Raw genomic sequence first — 16,915 nt, forward strand, 5'->3', positions numbered from 1 at the left:
CAGGAGAAGCCAAGGGACTTAAAGTACACAGAATCAGAAGATACTCCCCCGTGGTTCTTTTTTTTTTTTTTTTTTTTTTTTGTTTTGCTTTTTGATTTGTTTCCTTCCCCACCCCCTTTTTTTCTCCTTTCTTTTTCTTTCTTTTTCTTCTTTTTTTTTTTTTTTTCGTTTTTTTTCTTCCCTTTTTTTTCTCTTTCTCTTTTCTTTCCTTCTTTCTCTCCTCTCTTTTTCTCTTTTTCCCAATACAACTTGCTTTTGGCCACTCTGCACTGAGCAAAATGACTAGAAGGAAAACCTCACCTCAAAAGAAAGAATCAGAAACAGTCCTCTCTCCCACAGAGTTACAAAATCTGGATTACAATTCAATGTCAGAAAGCCAATTCAGAAGCACTATTATACAGCTACTGGTGGCTCTAGAAAAAAACATAAAGGACTCAAGAGACTTCATGACTGCAGAATTTAGAGCTAATCAGGCAGAAATAAAAATCAATTGAATGAGATGCAATCCAAACTAGAAGTCCTAACGATGAGGGTTAACGAGGTGGAAGAACGAGTGAGTGACATAGAAGACAAGTTGATAGCAAAGAGGGAAACTGAGGAAAAAAGAGACAAACAATTAAAAGACCATGAAGATAGATTAAGGGAAATAAACGACAGCCTGAGAAAGAAAAACCTACGTTTAATTGGGGTTCCCGAGGGTGCCGAAAGGGACAGAGGGCCAGAATACGTATTTGAACAAATTCTAGCTGAAAACTTTCCTAATCTGGGAAGGGAAACAGGCATTCAGATCCAGGAAATAGAGAGATCCCCCCCTAAAATCAATAAAAACCGTTCAACACCTCGACATTTAATAGTGAAGCTTGCAAATTCCAAAGATAAAGAGAAGATCCTTAAAGCAGCAAGAGACAAGAAATCCCTGACTTTTATGGGGAGGAGTATTAGGGTAACAGCAGACCTCTCCACAGAGACCTGGCAGGCCAGAAAGGGCTGGCAGGATATATTCAGGGTCCTAAATGAAAAGAACATGCAACCAAGAATACTTTATCCAGCAAGGCTCTCATTCAAAATGGAAGGAGAGATAAAGAGCTTCCAAGACAGGCAGCAACTAAAAGAATATGTGACCTCCAAACCAGCTCTGCAAGAAATTTTAAGGGGGACTCTTAAAATTCCCCTTTAAGAAGAAGTTCAGTGGAACAGTCCACAAAAACAAGGACTGAATAGATATCATGATGACACTAAACTCATATCTCTCAATAGTAACTCTGAATGTGAACGGGCTTAATGACCCCATCAAAAGGCGCAGGGTTTCAGACTGGATAAAAAAGCAGGACCCATCTATTTGCTGTCTACAAGAGACTCATTTTAGACAGAAGGACACCTACAGCCTGAAAATAAAAGGTTGGAGAACCATTTACCATTCGAATGGTCCTCAAAAGAAAGCAGGGGTAGCCATCCTTATATCAGATAAACTAAAATTTACCCCAAAGACTGTAGTGAGAGATGAAGAGGGACACTATATCATACTTAAAGGATCTATTCAACAAGAGGACTTAACAATCCTCAATATATATGCCCCGAATGTGGGAGCTGCCAAATATATCAATCAATTATTAACCAAAGTGAAGAAATACTTAGATAATAGTACACTTATACTAGGTGACTTCAATCTAGCTCTTTCTATACTCGATAGGTCTTCTAAGCACAACATCTCCAAAGAAACGAGAGCTTTAAATGAGACACTGGACCAGATGGATTTCACAGATATCTACAGAACTTTACATCCAAACTCAACTGAATACACATTCTTCTCAAGCGCACATGGAACTTTCTCCAGAATAGACCACATATTGGGTCACAAATCGGGTCTGAACCGGTACCAAAAGATTGGGATTGTTCCCTGCATATTCTCAGACCATAATGCCTTGAAATTAGAACTAAATCACAACAAGAAGTTTGGAAGGACCTCAAACACGTGGAGGTTAAGGACCATCCTGCTAAAAGATAAAAGGGTCAACCAGGAAATTAAGGAAGAATTAAAAAGATTCATGGAAACTAATGAGAATGAAGATACAACCGTTCAAAATCTTTGGGATGCAGCAAAAGCAGTCCTAAGGGGGAAATACATCGCAATACAAGCATCCATTCAAAAACAGGAAAGAACTCAAATACAAAAGCTAACCTTACACATAAAGGAGCGAGAGAAAAAACAGCAAATAGATCCTACACCCAAGAGAAGAAGGGAGTTAATAAAGATTCGAGCAGAACTCAACGAAATCGAGATCAGAAGAACTGTGGAACAGATCAACAGAACCAGGAGTTGGTTCTTTGAAAGAATTAATAAGATAGATAAACCATTAGCCAGCCTTATTAAAAAGAAGAGAGAGAAGACTAAAAAAAAATCATGAATGAGAAAGGAGAGATCACTACCAACACCAAGGAAATACAAACGATTTTAAAAACATATTATGAACAGCTATACGCCAATAAATTAGGCAATCTGGAAGAAATGGACGCATTCCTGGAAAGCCACAAACTACCAAAACTGGAACAGGAAGAAATAGAAAACCTGAACAGGCCAATAACCAGGGAGGAAATTGAAGCAGTCATCAAAAACCTCCCAAGACACAAGAGTCCAGGGCCAGATGGCTTCCCAGGGGAATTTTATCAAACGTTTAAAGAAGAAACCATACCTATTCTCCTAAAGCTGTTTGGAAAGATAGAAAGAGATGGAGTACTTCCAAATTCGTTCTATGAGGCCAGCATCACCTTAATTCCAAAACCAGACAAAGACCCCACCAAAAAGGAGAATTACAGACCAATATCCCTGATGAACATGGATGCAAAAATTCTCAACAAGATACTGGCCAATAGGATCCAACAGTACATTAAGAAAATTATCCACCATGACCAAGTAGGATTTATCCCTGGGACACAAGGCTGGTTCAACACCCGTAAAACAATCAATGTGATTCATCATATCAGCAAGAGAAAAACCAAGAACCATATGATCCTCTCATTGGATGCAGAGAAAGCATTTGACAAAATACAGCATCCATTCCTGATCAAAACTCTTCAGAGTGTAGGGATAGAGGGAACATTCCTCGACATCTTAAAAGCCATCTATGAAAAGCCCACAGCAAATATAATTCTCAATGGGGAAGCACTGGGAGCCTTTCCCCTAAGATCAGGAACAAGACAGGGATGTCCACTCTCACCACTGCTGTTCAACATAGTACTGGAAGTCCTAGCCTCAGCAATCAGACAACAAAAAGACATTAAAGGCATTCAGATTGGCAAAGAAGAAGTCAAACTCTCCCTCTTCGCTGATGACATGATACTCTACATAGAAAACCCAAAAGTCTCCACCCCAAGATTGCTAGAACTCATACAGCAATTCGGTAGCGTGGCAGGTTACAAAATCAATGCCCAGAAGTCAGTGGCATTTCTATACACTAACAATGAGACTGAAGAAAGAGAAATTAAGGAGTCAATCCCATTTACAATTGCACCCAAAAGCATAAGATACCTAGGAATAAACCTAACCAAAGATGTAAAGGATCTATATCCTCAAAACTATAGAACACTTCTGAAAGAAATTGAGGAAGACACAAAGAGATGGAAAAATATTCCATGCTCATGGATTGGCAGAATTAATATTGTGAAAATGTCAATGTTACCCAGGGCAATATACACGTTTAATGCAATCCCTATCAAAATACCATGGACTTTCTTCAGAGAGTTAGAACAAATTATTTTAAGATTTGTGTGGAATCAGAAAAGACCCCGAATAGCCAGGGGAATTTTAAAAAAGAAAACCATATCTGGGGGCATCACAATGCCAGATTTCAGGTTGTACTACAAAGCTGTGGTCATCAAGACAGTGTGGTACTGGCACAAAAACAGACACATAGATCAGTGGAACAGAATAGAGAATCCAGAAGTGGACCCTGAACTTTATGGGCAACTAATATTCGATAAAAGAGGAAAGACTATCCATTGGAAGAAAGACAGTCTCTTCAATAAATGGTGCTGGGAAAATTGGACATCCACATGCAGAAGAATGAAACTAGAGCACTCTCTTTCACCATACACAAAGATAAACTCAAAATGGATGAAAGATCTAAATGTGAGACAAGATTCCATCAAAATCCTAGAGAAGAACACAGGCAACACCCTTTTTGAACTCGGCCATAGTAACTTCTTGCAAGATACATCCACGAAGGCAAAAGAAACAAAAGCAAAAATGAACTATTGGGACTTCATCAAGATAAGAAGCTTTTGCACAGCAAATGATACAGTCAACAAAACTCAAAGACAACCTACAGAATGGGAGAAGATATTTGCAAATGACATATCAGATAAAGGGCTAGTTTCCAAGATCTATAAAGAACTTATTAAACTCAACAGCAAAGAAACAAACAATCCAATCATGAAATGGGCAAAAGACATGAACAGAAATCTCACAGAGGAAGACATAGACATGGCCAACATGCATATGAGAAAATGCTCTGCATCACTTGCCATCAGGGAAATACAAATCAAAACTACAATGAGATACCACCTCACACCAGTGAGAATGGGGAAAATTAACAAGGCAGGAAACAACAAATGTTGGAGAGGATGCGGAGAAAAGGGAACCCTCATACACTGTTGGTGGGAATGTGAACTGGTGCAGCCACTCTGGAAAACTGTGTGGAGGTTCCTCAAACAGTTAAAAATATACCTGCCCTACGACCCAGCAATTGCACTGTTGGGGATTTACCCCAAAGATACAAATGCAATGAAACGCCGGGACACCTGCACCCCGATGTTTCTAGCAGCAATGGCCACGATAGCCAAACTGTGGAAGGAGCCTTGGTGTCCATCGAAAGATGAATGGATAAAGAAGATGTGGTTTACGTATACAATGGAATATTACTCAGCTATTAGAAATGACAAATACCCACCATTTGCTTCAATGTGGATGGAACTGGAGGGTATTATGCTGAGTGAAGTAAGTCAGTCGGAGAGGGACAAACATTATATGTTCTCATTCATTTGGGGAATATAAATAATAGTGAAAGGGAATATAAGGGAAGAGAGAAGAAATGTGTGGGAAATATCAGAAAGGGAGACAGAACGTAAAGACTGCTAACTCTGGGAAACGAACTAGGGGTGGTAGAAGGGGAGGAGGGCGGGGGGTGGGAGTGAATGGGTGACGGGCACTGGGGGTTATTCTGTATGTTAGTAAATTGAACACCAATAAAAAATAAATTAAAAAAAAAAGTAGATGGGGCAGAGGGAGAGGGAGAGAGAATCTGAAGCAGACTCTGTGCTGAGCATAGAGCCCCATGCAGGGCTCAATCCCATGATCCTATGACTCTGAGACCACAACCTGAGCCAAAACCAAGAAATGGACCCTTACCTAATGGACTGTGCCACCTAGGCACCCCATTTATTTTATTTCATTCATAATATTTTTCATTTTAATTGTTTTTTTCCCAAAAATATAACATTCATAGAGATGCCTGGGTGGCTTAGCAGTTAAGTGCCTGCCTTCAGCCCAGGGTATGATCTTAGAGTCCTGGGATCAAGTCCCACATCAGGCTCCCTGCATGGACCCTGCTTCTCTCTCTGCCTATGTCTCTGCCTCTCTCTCTGTGTCTCTTAAGAATAAATAAATAAAATCTTTAAAAAAATAACATTCCACGGTGTCTAGCTTAACTGTAACCCTCCTTTACATCATAAACTTGAGTTGTTTGTGATTACAAACTCCCAAGTATTTTCCCACCTTTAAAAATGGTTTCATTTATCTTTATAGGTTAAAAACTCAAAATGAAAGACACATCATAGGCACCTTATAAAAGGGAATTTATGTTAATTTGGGAGTGACAGAAATTGGAATAGCATTATGGGTTCATCCCAGAGCTACTTGGTGGTCTTGGTTAATTAAATAAAATTATTCAATGCATTGCTTAGGCTAACAATTTATGCCTATGACTTTTTATCAGAACTCTTGCTTTAAAACTGGGTTGCTTTTGCTTGGAGGCCCCTTGTATATCCCTCAATAAGCACATCTCAACTCTTAAAGATTTCTTAAAGGGAGAAAGGGATGGATAAAAACCTAGCCATGAAAATCAGTTAAGATCTAAAAGATAAAATTCAAAATGCTTTACTACTTTACTGAAATATATCTATGATCTCATTAGAGGTGGTTTCCCTAAAGCAAAAATACTTATGTTTTGATCTCTCCATTGTTTAAAGCTAACTGTATAGACTTGTTATCACATTGTCAGTAAGAGTCTGTCTTTGAACCACAGCAAATTGTGCTCCAGAGTCACCCCAGAAATATGTCCAGCTTCCTAGATGTTCAAGTATCCTCTTAGCCTATGGTTTACCTTGGGTGGGCTATATCACCCAAGGTAATAAAAATATATTATTCTCAGTATATAGGTTCACTTCCAGGTCTTTAGTTTTCAAGTATAGAATAAGAGTTTCCATCTACACAAAAAGCATATTTACTCAGACATTTAAAGGTATATTGATAATTGGAGTTTATTTTTCTAAAGAGTAAAAATTCTTTAATAAAATTTTGAGAGAATGAAAATTGAGTTTCTAGAATTTTTTTTTACACAATACACTTCTTATAGACAAAGAGAGAAAAGGGAGGCAGGGCATGGTGAAGAGATAGAAAGAAAATAGCTTTTAGAAAAATAAATTATTGAAAGTGAAGTCCAAAGAGAAGGAAAAAAAAAAGAATAGTAATTTCAACCACAGTTAATCTGAAGCCATGTAATTAAAACTGAGGGCAGTTGATAGATAAGAATAAGACCAGAAGTAATATTTTACAGCAGGATTAGTTCACTTCAAGGGTACTTAGTGCTTATGGAAAGTGTAAAGGGGGTGGAGGAAAGAAGGCTTAAACACTAAATTATCTTACAGCCTTTCAAATTATTTCTGCAGATCCTATTACAGTAAAGTAAGCAGAAAAGGGGCAGCAGAACAAATCATAAGAATTTTTGTATCTATCTGTCCAGTACTCAATAAAGAAAAGTGGCAGACACAGTAAAAGATGCTTTCATGTTCTGTTCATCACCATGCTGTCCTCGGATGCAGATATCATTTGGCACCACTGCAAAACTAAAATTTGGTGCAAATAAAGGCATATTCTCTGATTTCAGATATTTTCCCTTTCATCAATTCAGAATAACTCTGCCTTTTTCTCTTAAATTCCTATGGAAAATGCCATCTAATTCATATTCTTTTACATAATTTATCAAAATCTAGAACTTTTTCTTCTTGTATCAGAGTTAATAGTGTATAACTTTTAAGAGGCAGAACTACTCTTCTGTTCCATTGCTTCCTCTAGCTTCAGAATAATGTGTTAAAATATCTTAGACATCTTCTTTAAATGGCCCTTCTTTTAGTCTTAATCTTTTTTTTTTTTTTTTTTTTTGAGCAGAGCAGAAAATAATAAGTTTACGGAATGGTGGAATTGAATGTTAGCTTCAGTATAAAGTATGCAGAGTGTGTGTGTGTGTGCGTGTGTGCATGTGTTTTTGAAGGAGAGACTCTGAACCATAAACAGAAATCTTCAGATAATGAGTCTGAGTGTCAAAATTAAATAAGAACCCCAAATCCAAATAGCAAGTTGAGTTACTAAGTAAAAGTCCTTTGGTATAATTAAATGGGCAAGGATAGAAATATCTATGTACCACTGTTTCCATTCAGTTCAATAATCTTGCTCCTATCTTTACAAAACTAAAATTTAAAATAATATTTTTGTTAAATGGATCCTTTCCTCTATCCATGGAATGCTCAAAGGAAAGTTTTAAGATTGAATGAAGAGATGAGAAAAATGTCATTGATGCAATCACCATTCTCCATGTGAACCAAGCAACAATGATTTTATTGCCTATACCTCAAAAATAGTTTTTATAGAGCCCTTGAATTACTTAATCACTAAGTGATTCCACTCTCTTATTTGTAATAAGTATTATTCCAAAAACACAGAGTAAGAAAAGTAATTTAAATATTTTATATTAAATAACATGCTATAAGATTAACCTAATTTCTGGAAGATGTCCATGACTTCTTTGGAGAAAACCTACAGTATTATTTCATCAATATTTTTCTTTTTTTATTGTTGACTTATTCCTCATCCCCATTTTAACCTTCCTTTTATCTGGAAGGAGTATAGATACCTATCAAAATTATAACTTTCAGACTTTTACCAGTTCTTTTTCATTGTATTTTAGTTAATCTGTAGTGTCAATACACATTAGGCTGAAGCGTGTTGCATCCAATATGATGGCAGCAGGGAATGTAGGAACCACAGAAGAGTGAAGCATTAGTTGTATTCAATGGTTGGTGATTGCTTCTCTGAAAAAGCAGAAATGTTTTAAGGCCTGCAGATTTCTGGAAGGTATTTGTGAGCTTATTCAATACAATGGTTTCCAGTTTTTGGAATGATCCATGTAAAATCCCTTTGAAAATAACCATGTCAGGCTAAATGTTTATTATATCATGAAAGTTTAATGATAATTTAAATAAAACTAGCCAGTTAAAGCAGTCCCTGTATTTCAAACATGGTAGTTTTCTAAAGAGCTATTCATGTGTCATTCCATGTGCTGTCCCAAAATATTGAACCCTACATCCAGAATATAGAAAACAGACCAAATAGAAGAAACAAGCAATGATGAAATATATAGGCTAATGCAATAAATCAGGTCATTCATGAAATGTATTATGTTGATAGGATAAATTTTAAGCCTTAGATTCCTTCCTGCATCTACTTAATTCATTTGTGTGAAAAGGAGCATTTCTAAAATGAGTTCTGACTACTCAGTCCTAACAGTTTGGTGAATTTGTCAACCTGAAAATTGCTATCAAATATTTCAGCATAAGCTATTTTAAAAATATTTTTGAATGTATAACTGAGGTAACAGAGAAAAAAACAAGAAAGGAAAATTATTTCCCAGTAGCCTAAAATTAAGATGATAAAGAAATTGAGTGTGAGTTAATAGCTGCAGCTGCCTGTAGGAATTTGCTGGTCTCAGTATCCAAGGGTCTGTGGTTTTAACCTACCATGTTGGACTTGGAGCTGTGAAAGGCACACAATTGTAGCTGAAATTCAAAGTCCTCCAAAGACTACGTCCCAAGTAAAAGGGCAGAACTAAAAAAAAAAAAAAAAAATCTTCCCAATGGGACAGTAAGAACTCAAGAAAACTTGTCTCTCTAGCCCTGGGCTCTGGATTAAGGGGGTGGGGGTTAATAGAGAGACAGAGAAATGAAATATCTAGTTTCCTTTGTGTATCCACGGCCCGAGGCCTGCCCCCATTCCTGTTTGGGGTCAGATTTACCTTGTCTACGTGGTTCAGGAATTCCTAAACTCAGAAACAGACATAAAAACCAACCTGGGCTAAAAAATAATAATAATGATAATAATAATAATCACCGTGGGCTGGAAAGATCCAGACAGCATCTATAAGAAATGAAAGCAACAATTTTGGGGATACATAACTTCATTCAAGGATTCCCACAAATATAACCTCACTTAAAAATGAACTCAGTAGGGATCCCTGGGTGGCGCAGCGGTTTAGTGCCTGCCTTTGGCCCAGGGCGCGATCCTGGAGACCCGGGATCGAATCCCACGTCGGGTTCCCAGTGCATGGAGCCTGCTTCTCCCTCTGCCTGTGTCTCTGCCTCTCTCTCTCTCTCTCTCACTGTGTGCCTATCATAAAATAAAATAAAATAAAAATTAAAAAAAAAATGAACTCAGTAACCCAAATTTAGGACACAAACTAGCAGTGTTGACGCCCAAGAATTCTCAATAATAGCATTCTCAAATAAAGACTATAAAATAACTGTTCTAAACATTTAAAGATACAAAAGAAATGGAAAAGAGAACAGACAGATATCCAGGCAGATTGAAAATAAAAAGAAGAACTTCCAGAAATAAAAAATTTATTGAAGTCAGAAGATGCACTGTCAAATACAAAGATTCTGAAATTTCCAGAGAGACAAAAAATATTTCCAAGTTGAAGAGTGAGATTCCTTACAGATACTTTCTTTACTCAAACCACATGCCATTTCACCAGTGACTTCTGGATCTTAACATGTGACTCTTATAACCTCTGAGAGCTAATTTATTGAGTTCTAGCAAATCCCAAGCCAGTATGCCATGTGTTAATTACACTGAATGGCCTCTTCAAAATAAACCACACAACACTGATGTTGATCCTGTTAGATTAAGACAAATTAAAAATCTAATACATAGTTTTGCTGTCAGGTCCTAAAGTTCAAAGGTCAATATGGTATATTGCAATAAGGCTATAGGTTACCCATGCCCCAATATTTTATCATAATAAACCAAATAGGGATGAAACACCCAGCAGTAGCCCATAAATCTATTAACAGTGAACTGTCAATGTCCTATATACCAGGGTAATTTGTTAATTCAGAGCTAGGTCTCTTTTTTCACTAGACCTTGTAAACTCCTTTCTGAAACATCAATAAACCATCTGCTTTGACTTGTTAATCAAATGACTTTATTCAGTCCAAAGCAATTTTTTCCTAATAAAAACAGAGTATTTATCTCCATGGCTATAAAAGAGGATTGTTTTCAACTGTTCACTTATAGTTAAGAAGCACATTTAGTTTGGATTGATTTCCAATGCTTCGGTCATATCTTGTCACTTTCCATTTCTTACACACAGCATCTCAGTTTAGCCATTTAGGAAAAGAAAAAAACAGTCAAATTCTGAATGTGGTATGGGACCAGTGCACAAAAACTCAAGAATAAGTTTGAGGAAAGAACTCACCCCAAATTACTGTAGATCAACATTTCAATATCCTGATTTCCCTCTGTCTGGAAATTTTCTTGTCATTCTAGATAGAATGTTCATACTAGCCACTGTTTCTCTCAACTGAGGTTTCCAGATATTTGCCTTTTAGTCAGTATAGCTCTGTTCTGAGTCACAGGGCAGATAATGTTTATAATAGAAACTTTTTATCCTCTCTTAGACTTTATTGTGTTATTGTAAAATAAAGTCAGCTTCAGTGAGATGAGATCAGAGATGTGAAGCTCTGCAAAGCTATCCCAGAAAATTGACCCCCTTTTCTCCAACCCACCAAACTGACATAAAATGAGTATTTCTGAGGTATCCGTGGGGATATTCTCAGTGCTTTGTGAATGAGCATCTTCAGGAATCGTCACGCTTCTTGCACCCTCTGTCCTTGGAGCTTACTGCCAGCTGGCAAATGGGAGCACAGCCTATGACCTCTGACCTTGAATCAGCTTCTCTTGGACTGTTAGAAAAATGATGTCTGGGGAGAGGTCTGAGCATTTGAGTTATTACTGGGTTCTGTCCTCTTAAAAAACAAAGAAGAAACTCATAGGTGTCCTTAATAAGCAGAGGCTTCAAATGCAGCACAAATCATGGTGCATTCTGGGAATTTTCTTGGGGCACAGCTTCCTTTCCCATTGCAAGTCCCTGAACAAAGGAAAAAATATGCAGCAAACAAAAAGTATAATTAAAATTCCTAAAGTGTTTATGCAGACTTGTTTTTATTCTTTTTATGCAGACATTATTTGGTGAGCTACCATTTAGATCTTTTTATGTTTGGGGTGGTATCATAGGAGAAGGATTGTCAAACAGTCCTGTTTCTCTCCATGTCCTTTTATCTACTCAATTTTACAAAGACGAGAAAAAAATCTTCTAAGCCCTTAATTCAAATTTTAGCCTCTTTTTGAGCCTAAAAGAGAAAACAGGAGAAACATCTGAGATTTTATGATTATAGCAATGAGTTTGTTTCTAATGTGTTCTAAGGTTTTCCTAACACTTATTGATTTTAACCTTATTCCCATAAGATTTTTCTCTTAATATTTCCATTAAAGTTGGAACCAAATACATTAAAATTAACTGCCCCTCAGGCATGAAGTTCTGCCAAATTAAATATCAATTATTTTTCACTTAGTAATAATGATTTCATTTTTGAACCCCCATCTTCACCCTGGCAGTATGTCTTCACACCTAACTCACACCATAACTAGGAAAGAGTACCAGTCATGAACTCATTAATGTTCTTCACACTGTAGCTCTCCACATTGAAGGTTATTTTCATAAGGACAGGGAGAGCCTATTACTAGAAATCTTGATGAAAGCAGTCCTTCAGATATGGTTGAGTAATAAAATCTTTGCATGAGAGGAACTAATGGACAGATTCCTAGACTTTAATATCGAGAAAGATAAATTGGACTGGAATAAGAATGGGAGTACCAGAATGTAGAAGAAAATTATGTACATAATTTAAAATGTGTGTTAAATTAAGCAACACAGACATATATTTTTAAACATACATTGTCATTATTAAACTCAGTGCTATAAATTCTCAGAAATGGCTAATTTATGGACTTGAGTAATATTTTGGAGGTAGAGAATAGTAGAGCATGATATAATTATATTTAGAATTCAGAATCAAATAAAAGGCCAATTCTTAAAGTTTATGCCAGACAAAATATACTTGGCTTAAATAATTTGATTTGACCATCAATATGGTCCCCAAATCCCTGAGTGGGTAGGTTCTCTTTTAACCTTGTTTATTTGGGGTTTTTTTGGCTTTGTTTTTCCCTAGTAACATACAGTCTGGATTTGGGTTTTGTAAAATATTTTATTGAAAGTTTTACCAAAGTTTTACTAAAAGTCTGTTACAGGACAGGAAAAAGAAAAAAAAACACATTGATTTTAAGAGGCAGACTAAGTCATGACTCAAAATCCAATGATGATTGGATAGCACAATTGAAGGTCACCTTTTTTTTAAAAAAAATTTTTTACTTATTTACTTATGATAGACATAGAGAGAGAGAGAGAGGCAGAGACACAGGAGGAGGGAGAAGCAGGCTCCATGCCAGGAGACCGACGTGGGACTCGATCCCGGGACTCCAGAATCGCGCCCTGGGTCAAAGGCAGGCGCCAAACCACTGAGCCACCCAGGGATCCCCTGAAGGTCACCTTTTTATCAGAGATGAAGAATCTAAGAGGGTGAATAACATGCTGGGAGACACTGTGGTTAGACTAGGTTAAAAGATCAAAGACTGTGCAGAATATTTGTGAAGTTGACTAAGGAATAGGTAGAAACAAATAATAGGGAAATAAAAAATTGATTAAAATGTTCCTACTTGGTAAAGCAATAATCATATAAAAGCTAGTATATAGTTGAAAGGAATACAATTATATATTTCTGTTCCTTTTGGTAGGACTACCCAAGAAGATTGTGTTGCATTTTGAAGATATTAATAAAAGGAAATTAATAAGACTATATTTTTAGACATTAAAGTCAAGTTCATTTTTTTTTAAAGTCAAGTTTAATAGAAGTTAATATGTGTGGCTTGACTAAAAAAAACTAGATTTGAGTTTTGTAAAATGAGAAGGGGCTATAAACATTTGAAGTTTCATGGATGAATATAAGCTATCTAACATGCCAGTAGGGGTTATGTATGTGAGAAAATAAAATATTTCCCATTTCTTTTCTTTTTTTTTTTAAGATTTTATTTATTTATTCATGAGAGACACGGAGAGAGGCAGAGACACAGGCAGAGAGAGAAACAGGCTCCATACAGGGAATCCGATGCAAGACTTGATCCCAGGACTCTGGGATCAGGCCCTGAGCCGAAGACAGGCATTCAACCACTGAGCCACCCAGTCGTCCCTAACACATCTTGATCTTATTAATAAGATGAGTTTTTTTTTGATTTGGTTCTTTACATTTCATATCTTATATAGATCTCCTAATAATGTTTTATTTATTTATTTATTTATTTATTTATTTATTTATTTATTTATTTATTGTTTTTTATTATTTTTATTTTTTTAATTTTTATTTATTTATGATAGTCACAGAGAGAGAGAGAGAGGCAGAGACACAGGCAGAGGGAGAAGCAGGCTCCATGCACCGGGAGCCCGACGTGGGATTCGATCCCGGGTCTCCAGGATCGTGCCCTGGGCCAAAGGCAGGCGCCAAACCGCTGCGCCACCCAGGGATCCCTATTTATTATTTTTTAAAAGATTTTATTTATTCATCATAGACATAGAGAGAGAGAGGCAGACACACAGGCAGAGGGAGAAGCAGGCTCCATGCTGGGAGCCCAACATGGGACTAGATCCCAGGTCTCCAGGATTGTGGCCTGGGCCAAAGGCAGGCGCTAAACTGCTGAGCCACCCAGGGATCCCCTAATAATGTTTTAAAGTAACAGTGTACATGGGGTGCCTGGTTGGCTTAGAAGAGTATGTGACTTTTGATCTCAAAGTTGTGAGTGTGAGCCCCATATTGGGTATAGAGATTACTTAAAAATAACTAAACTAAAAAAAGGAAAATAACAGTTATATATGTGTATATATATATATTTAAGATTTTTATTTATTTATTCATGAGAGACACAGAGAGACAGCGGCAGAGACACAGGCAGAGGGAGAAGCAGGCTCCCTGCAAGGGACTCCAGGATCAGGTCCAGGGCTGAAGGCGGCGCTAAACCCCTGAGCCACCCGGGCTGCCCAACATTATATTTAAATACAAGATCATGAAGTTAATGTATGTTTTGAAATTTTATCATTTATTTGAGAGTAAGCATGAGCTGGGGAGCAGGGGAAAGGCAGAGGGAGAAGCAGATTCCCTGCTGAGCAAGGAGTCTGACTGGGGGCTCAGTCTCAGAACCTATGAGATCATGACCTGAGTAGAAGGCAGCCACCTAACTGACTGAGCCACCCAGGTACCCCTACCTAATTACATTTTAAAATGCAAGTATACTAGGATTTTTTGTTTAGAAGACAAGTATTCCCATTAACTTTTCTGTAAAGTAGTAACTTTATGACTGAGTGGTCAATTATCATTAAATAAAAAAGAGTATCTCTCCACTTATTTATTTATTTTTAATTTATTTTAGAGAAAGCATGAGCAAGAAGAGGCGCAGAGGAAGGAGAGAAGCAGATACTCTGCTGAGTGCAGAGCCCAGTGCAGGGCTTGATCTGACGACCCTGAAATCAGGACCTGAGCCAAAATCAAAAGTCTAACACTTTTTTTTTCACTGAGCCCCTCCAGTTACTTAATTTTTTAAAAAAGATTTTATTTATTTGTTCATGAGAGACACAGAGAGAGAGGCAGAGACATAGGCAGAGGGAGAAGCAGGCTCCATGCAGGGAGCCTGACATGGGACTCGATCCCAGGTCTCCAGAATCAGGCCCTGGGCCAAAGGTGGAGCTAAACTGCTGAGCCACCTGGGCTGCCCCAGTTGCTTATTTTTATATACAGATGGGTACTCGGTGAACCAGGATGCTGGTTAAAAATGCAGTTCTGACTCAGCTAGATTGGAGAGAGAATTTAGGAATTGCATTTAAACATTTTTTTAAAAAGATTTTATTTGAGTAAGAGAGAAAGCATGAGGTGGAGGGCAGAGAGAGAAGGAGAAGCAGATGCCCAGCTGAGCAGGGAGCCCCACTCAGGCTGAATTCTAGGACCTGAGCTGAAGGCAGATGGTAGACACTTAACTGAGCCACCCAGGCACCCTAGATAATTCTTATATAAATGATCTGCAGGCCAGTTTATGGAAGTTTACTTTGACAAATAAATATCCTTTTAAAAAGTAAGTGAGTATGGAGTTTAGCTTCTAGTAATAATGTTAAACTAAGCAATTTGAACCATCTCTCCTACAGAGAGCAATTAGGAAAGTGGTTTTTTTGAAATAGAAACAAAAATCTGTTTGAGGCCTTGTAACTAACAGTATAGTGAGAACCTATGAGACCAACTAGGAGGACATTCAAGAGAGATGAGTCTAGCATTTAGAGGTGTTTTTCCCTTAGAGGTTTCTGCCATTTCTTGTAGATCTGAGTATCTGCCATTTCCAATAAAGATGGCTAAAAGCCTGCGATACTCACAATCATGAAGTCTGTGGGAAAAACTAGAGTTCAAGGCCCCCAAAGAGGGGGATAATACCTGATAAAATCTCAGAGGAAGGATGAACCTGAAATAGACCAGCCTAGCCAGAGACTGAAAACCAATTTTATTTATTTTTAAAGAGATTTTATTTATTTATTTGACACACAGGGCACAAGCAGGGGAGCAGCAAAGGGAGAGGGAGGAGCAGACTCTCTGCTGAGCAGGGAGCCTGATATCCCAGGATCCTGGGATCATGACCTGAGCCCAAAGCAGATGCTTAACTGACTGAGTCACTGAGATGCCCCTGAAAACCAATTTTAAATAATTTCAAATCTTGATCTGGTTTAGGTAATACAGAATTACTACTGGAGTTATCCACTCCCAGAAATTTCTATAGAGGAACACTTACTGGTGTTCAGTCAAAATAGAAAATAGGCACAAAAGATAAAACTGCATGATAAAAAAACAAGAGAAACAACACCCAATACAAAGAGACTTATACAGGTGATTTAGATGATGGGGGTTTTAGACGCAGATTTCACAATAAGAATAATATATGAGGACACTATATATTCTGATTTTAATTCCTATTGGATATGTGATTTTCAGATATTTTCTCCTGTGGGTTATAGTTTTATTCTATTGATAGTGTCCTTTGATGCATGTTTTTAATTTTCATTAAGTCTAGTTTTGCTTTTATTGCCTGTGCCTTAAGCATCATTCCAAGAAATCTTTACCAAACCCAGTTTTGTAACATTTTTGTCCTATGTTTCCTCTAAGAGTTTTATAATTTTAGTTCTTATGTTTCTTTGATCCATTTTGGGTTAAGTTTTAAATGTGGCTTAAACAACAGAAATCAATTTAGCACAGTTCTAGAGGGTAGAAGTCCAGTATCCGGGTGTTAACATAGTTGGATTCTGGTAGGAGCTCTCTTTTTGACTTGCAAAGGGCTGCTTTTTGCTGTGTTATCACATGGCAGAGAGAGAGAGAGACCTTTAGTGTCTCT

At 37.4% G+C, this 16,915-nt stretch overlaps 1 protein-coding gene across 4 annotated transcripts in view; it reads right to left on the reverse strand.

Moving 5' to 3' along the window:
• LOC144309736 (leucine-rich repeat-containing protein 37B-like) overlaps positions 1-16,915 on the reverse strand; it is a 110,489-nt gene that overhangs the window by 45,263 nt on the left and 48,311 nt on the right. The window contains exon 7 of one of the 4 annotated variants that reach the window (XM_077890839.1): positions 9,929-11,474. The exons of 1 other annotated variant lie outside the window; for it this stretch is intronic. In XM_077890839.1, the coding sequence (XP_077746965.1) occupies positions 11,402-11,474 (73 nt within the window). In that variant the 3' untranslated portion in view covers positions 9,929-11,401. Of the gene's footprint in view, positions 1-9,928; positions 11,475-11,502; positions 11,737-16,915 lie in introns of those variants that run through there. 2 more of the 4 variants (XM_077890843.1, XM_077890841.1) reach the window with 2 other exon arrangements.

This window comes from Canis aureus, unplaced genomic scaffold (assembly GCF_053574225.1).
Source record: "Canis aureus isolate CA01 unplaced genomic scaffold, VMU_Caureus_v.1.0 ptg000209l_RagTag, whole genome shotgun sequence".
NCBI classification, from domain to species: domain Eukaryota; kingdom Metazoa; phylum Chordata; class Mammalia; order Carnivora; family Canidae; genus Canis; species Canis aureus.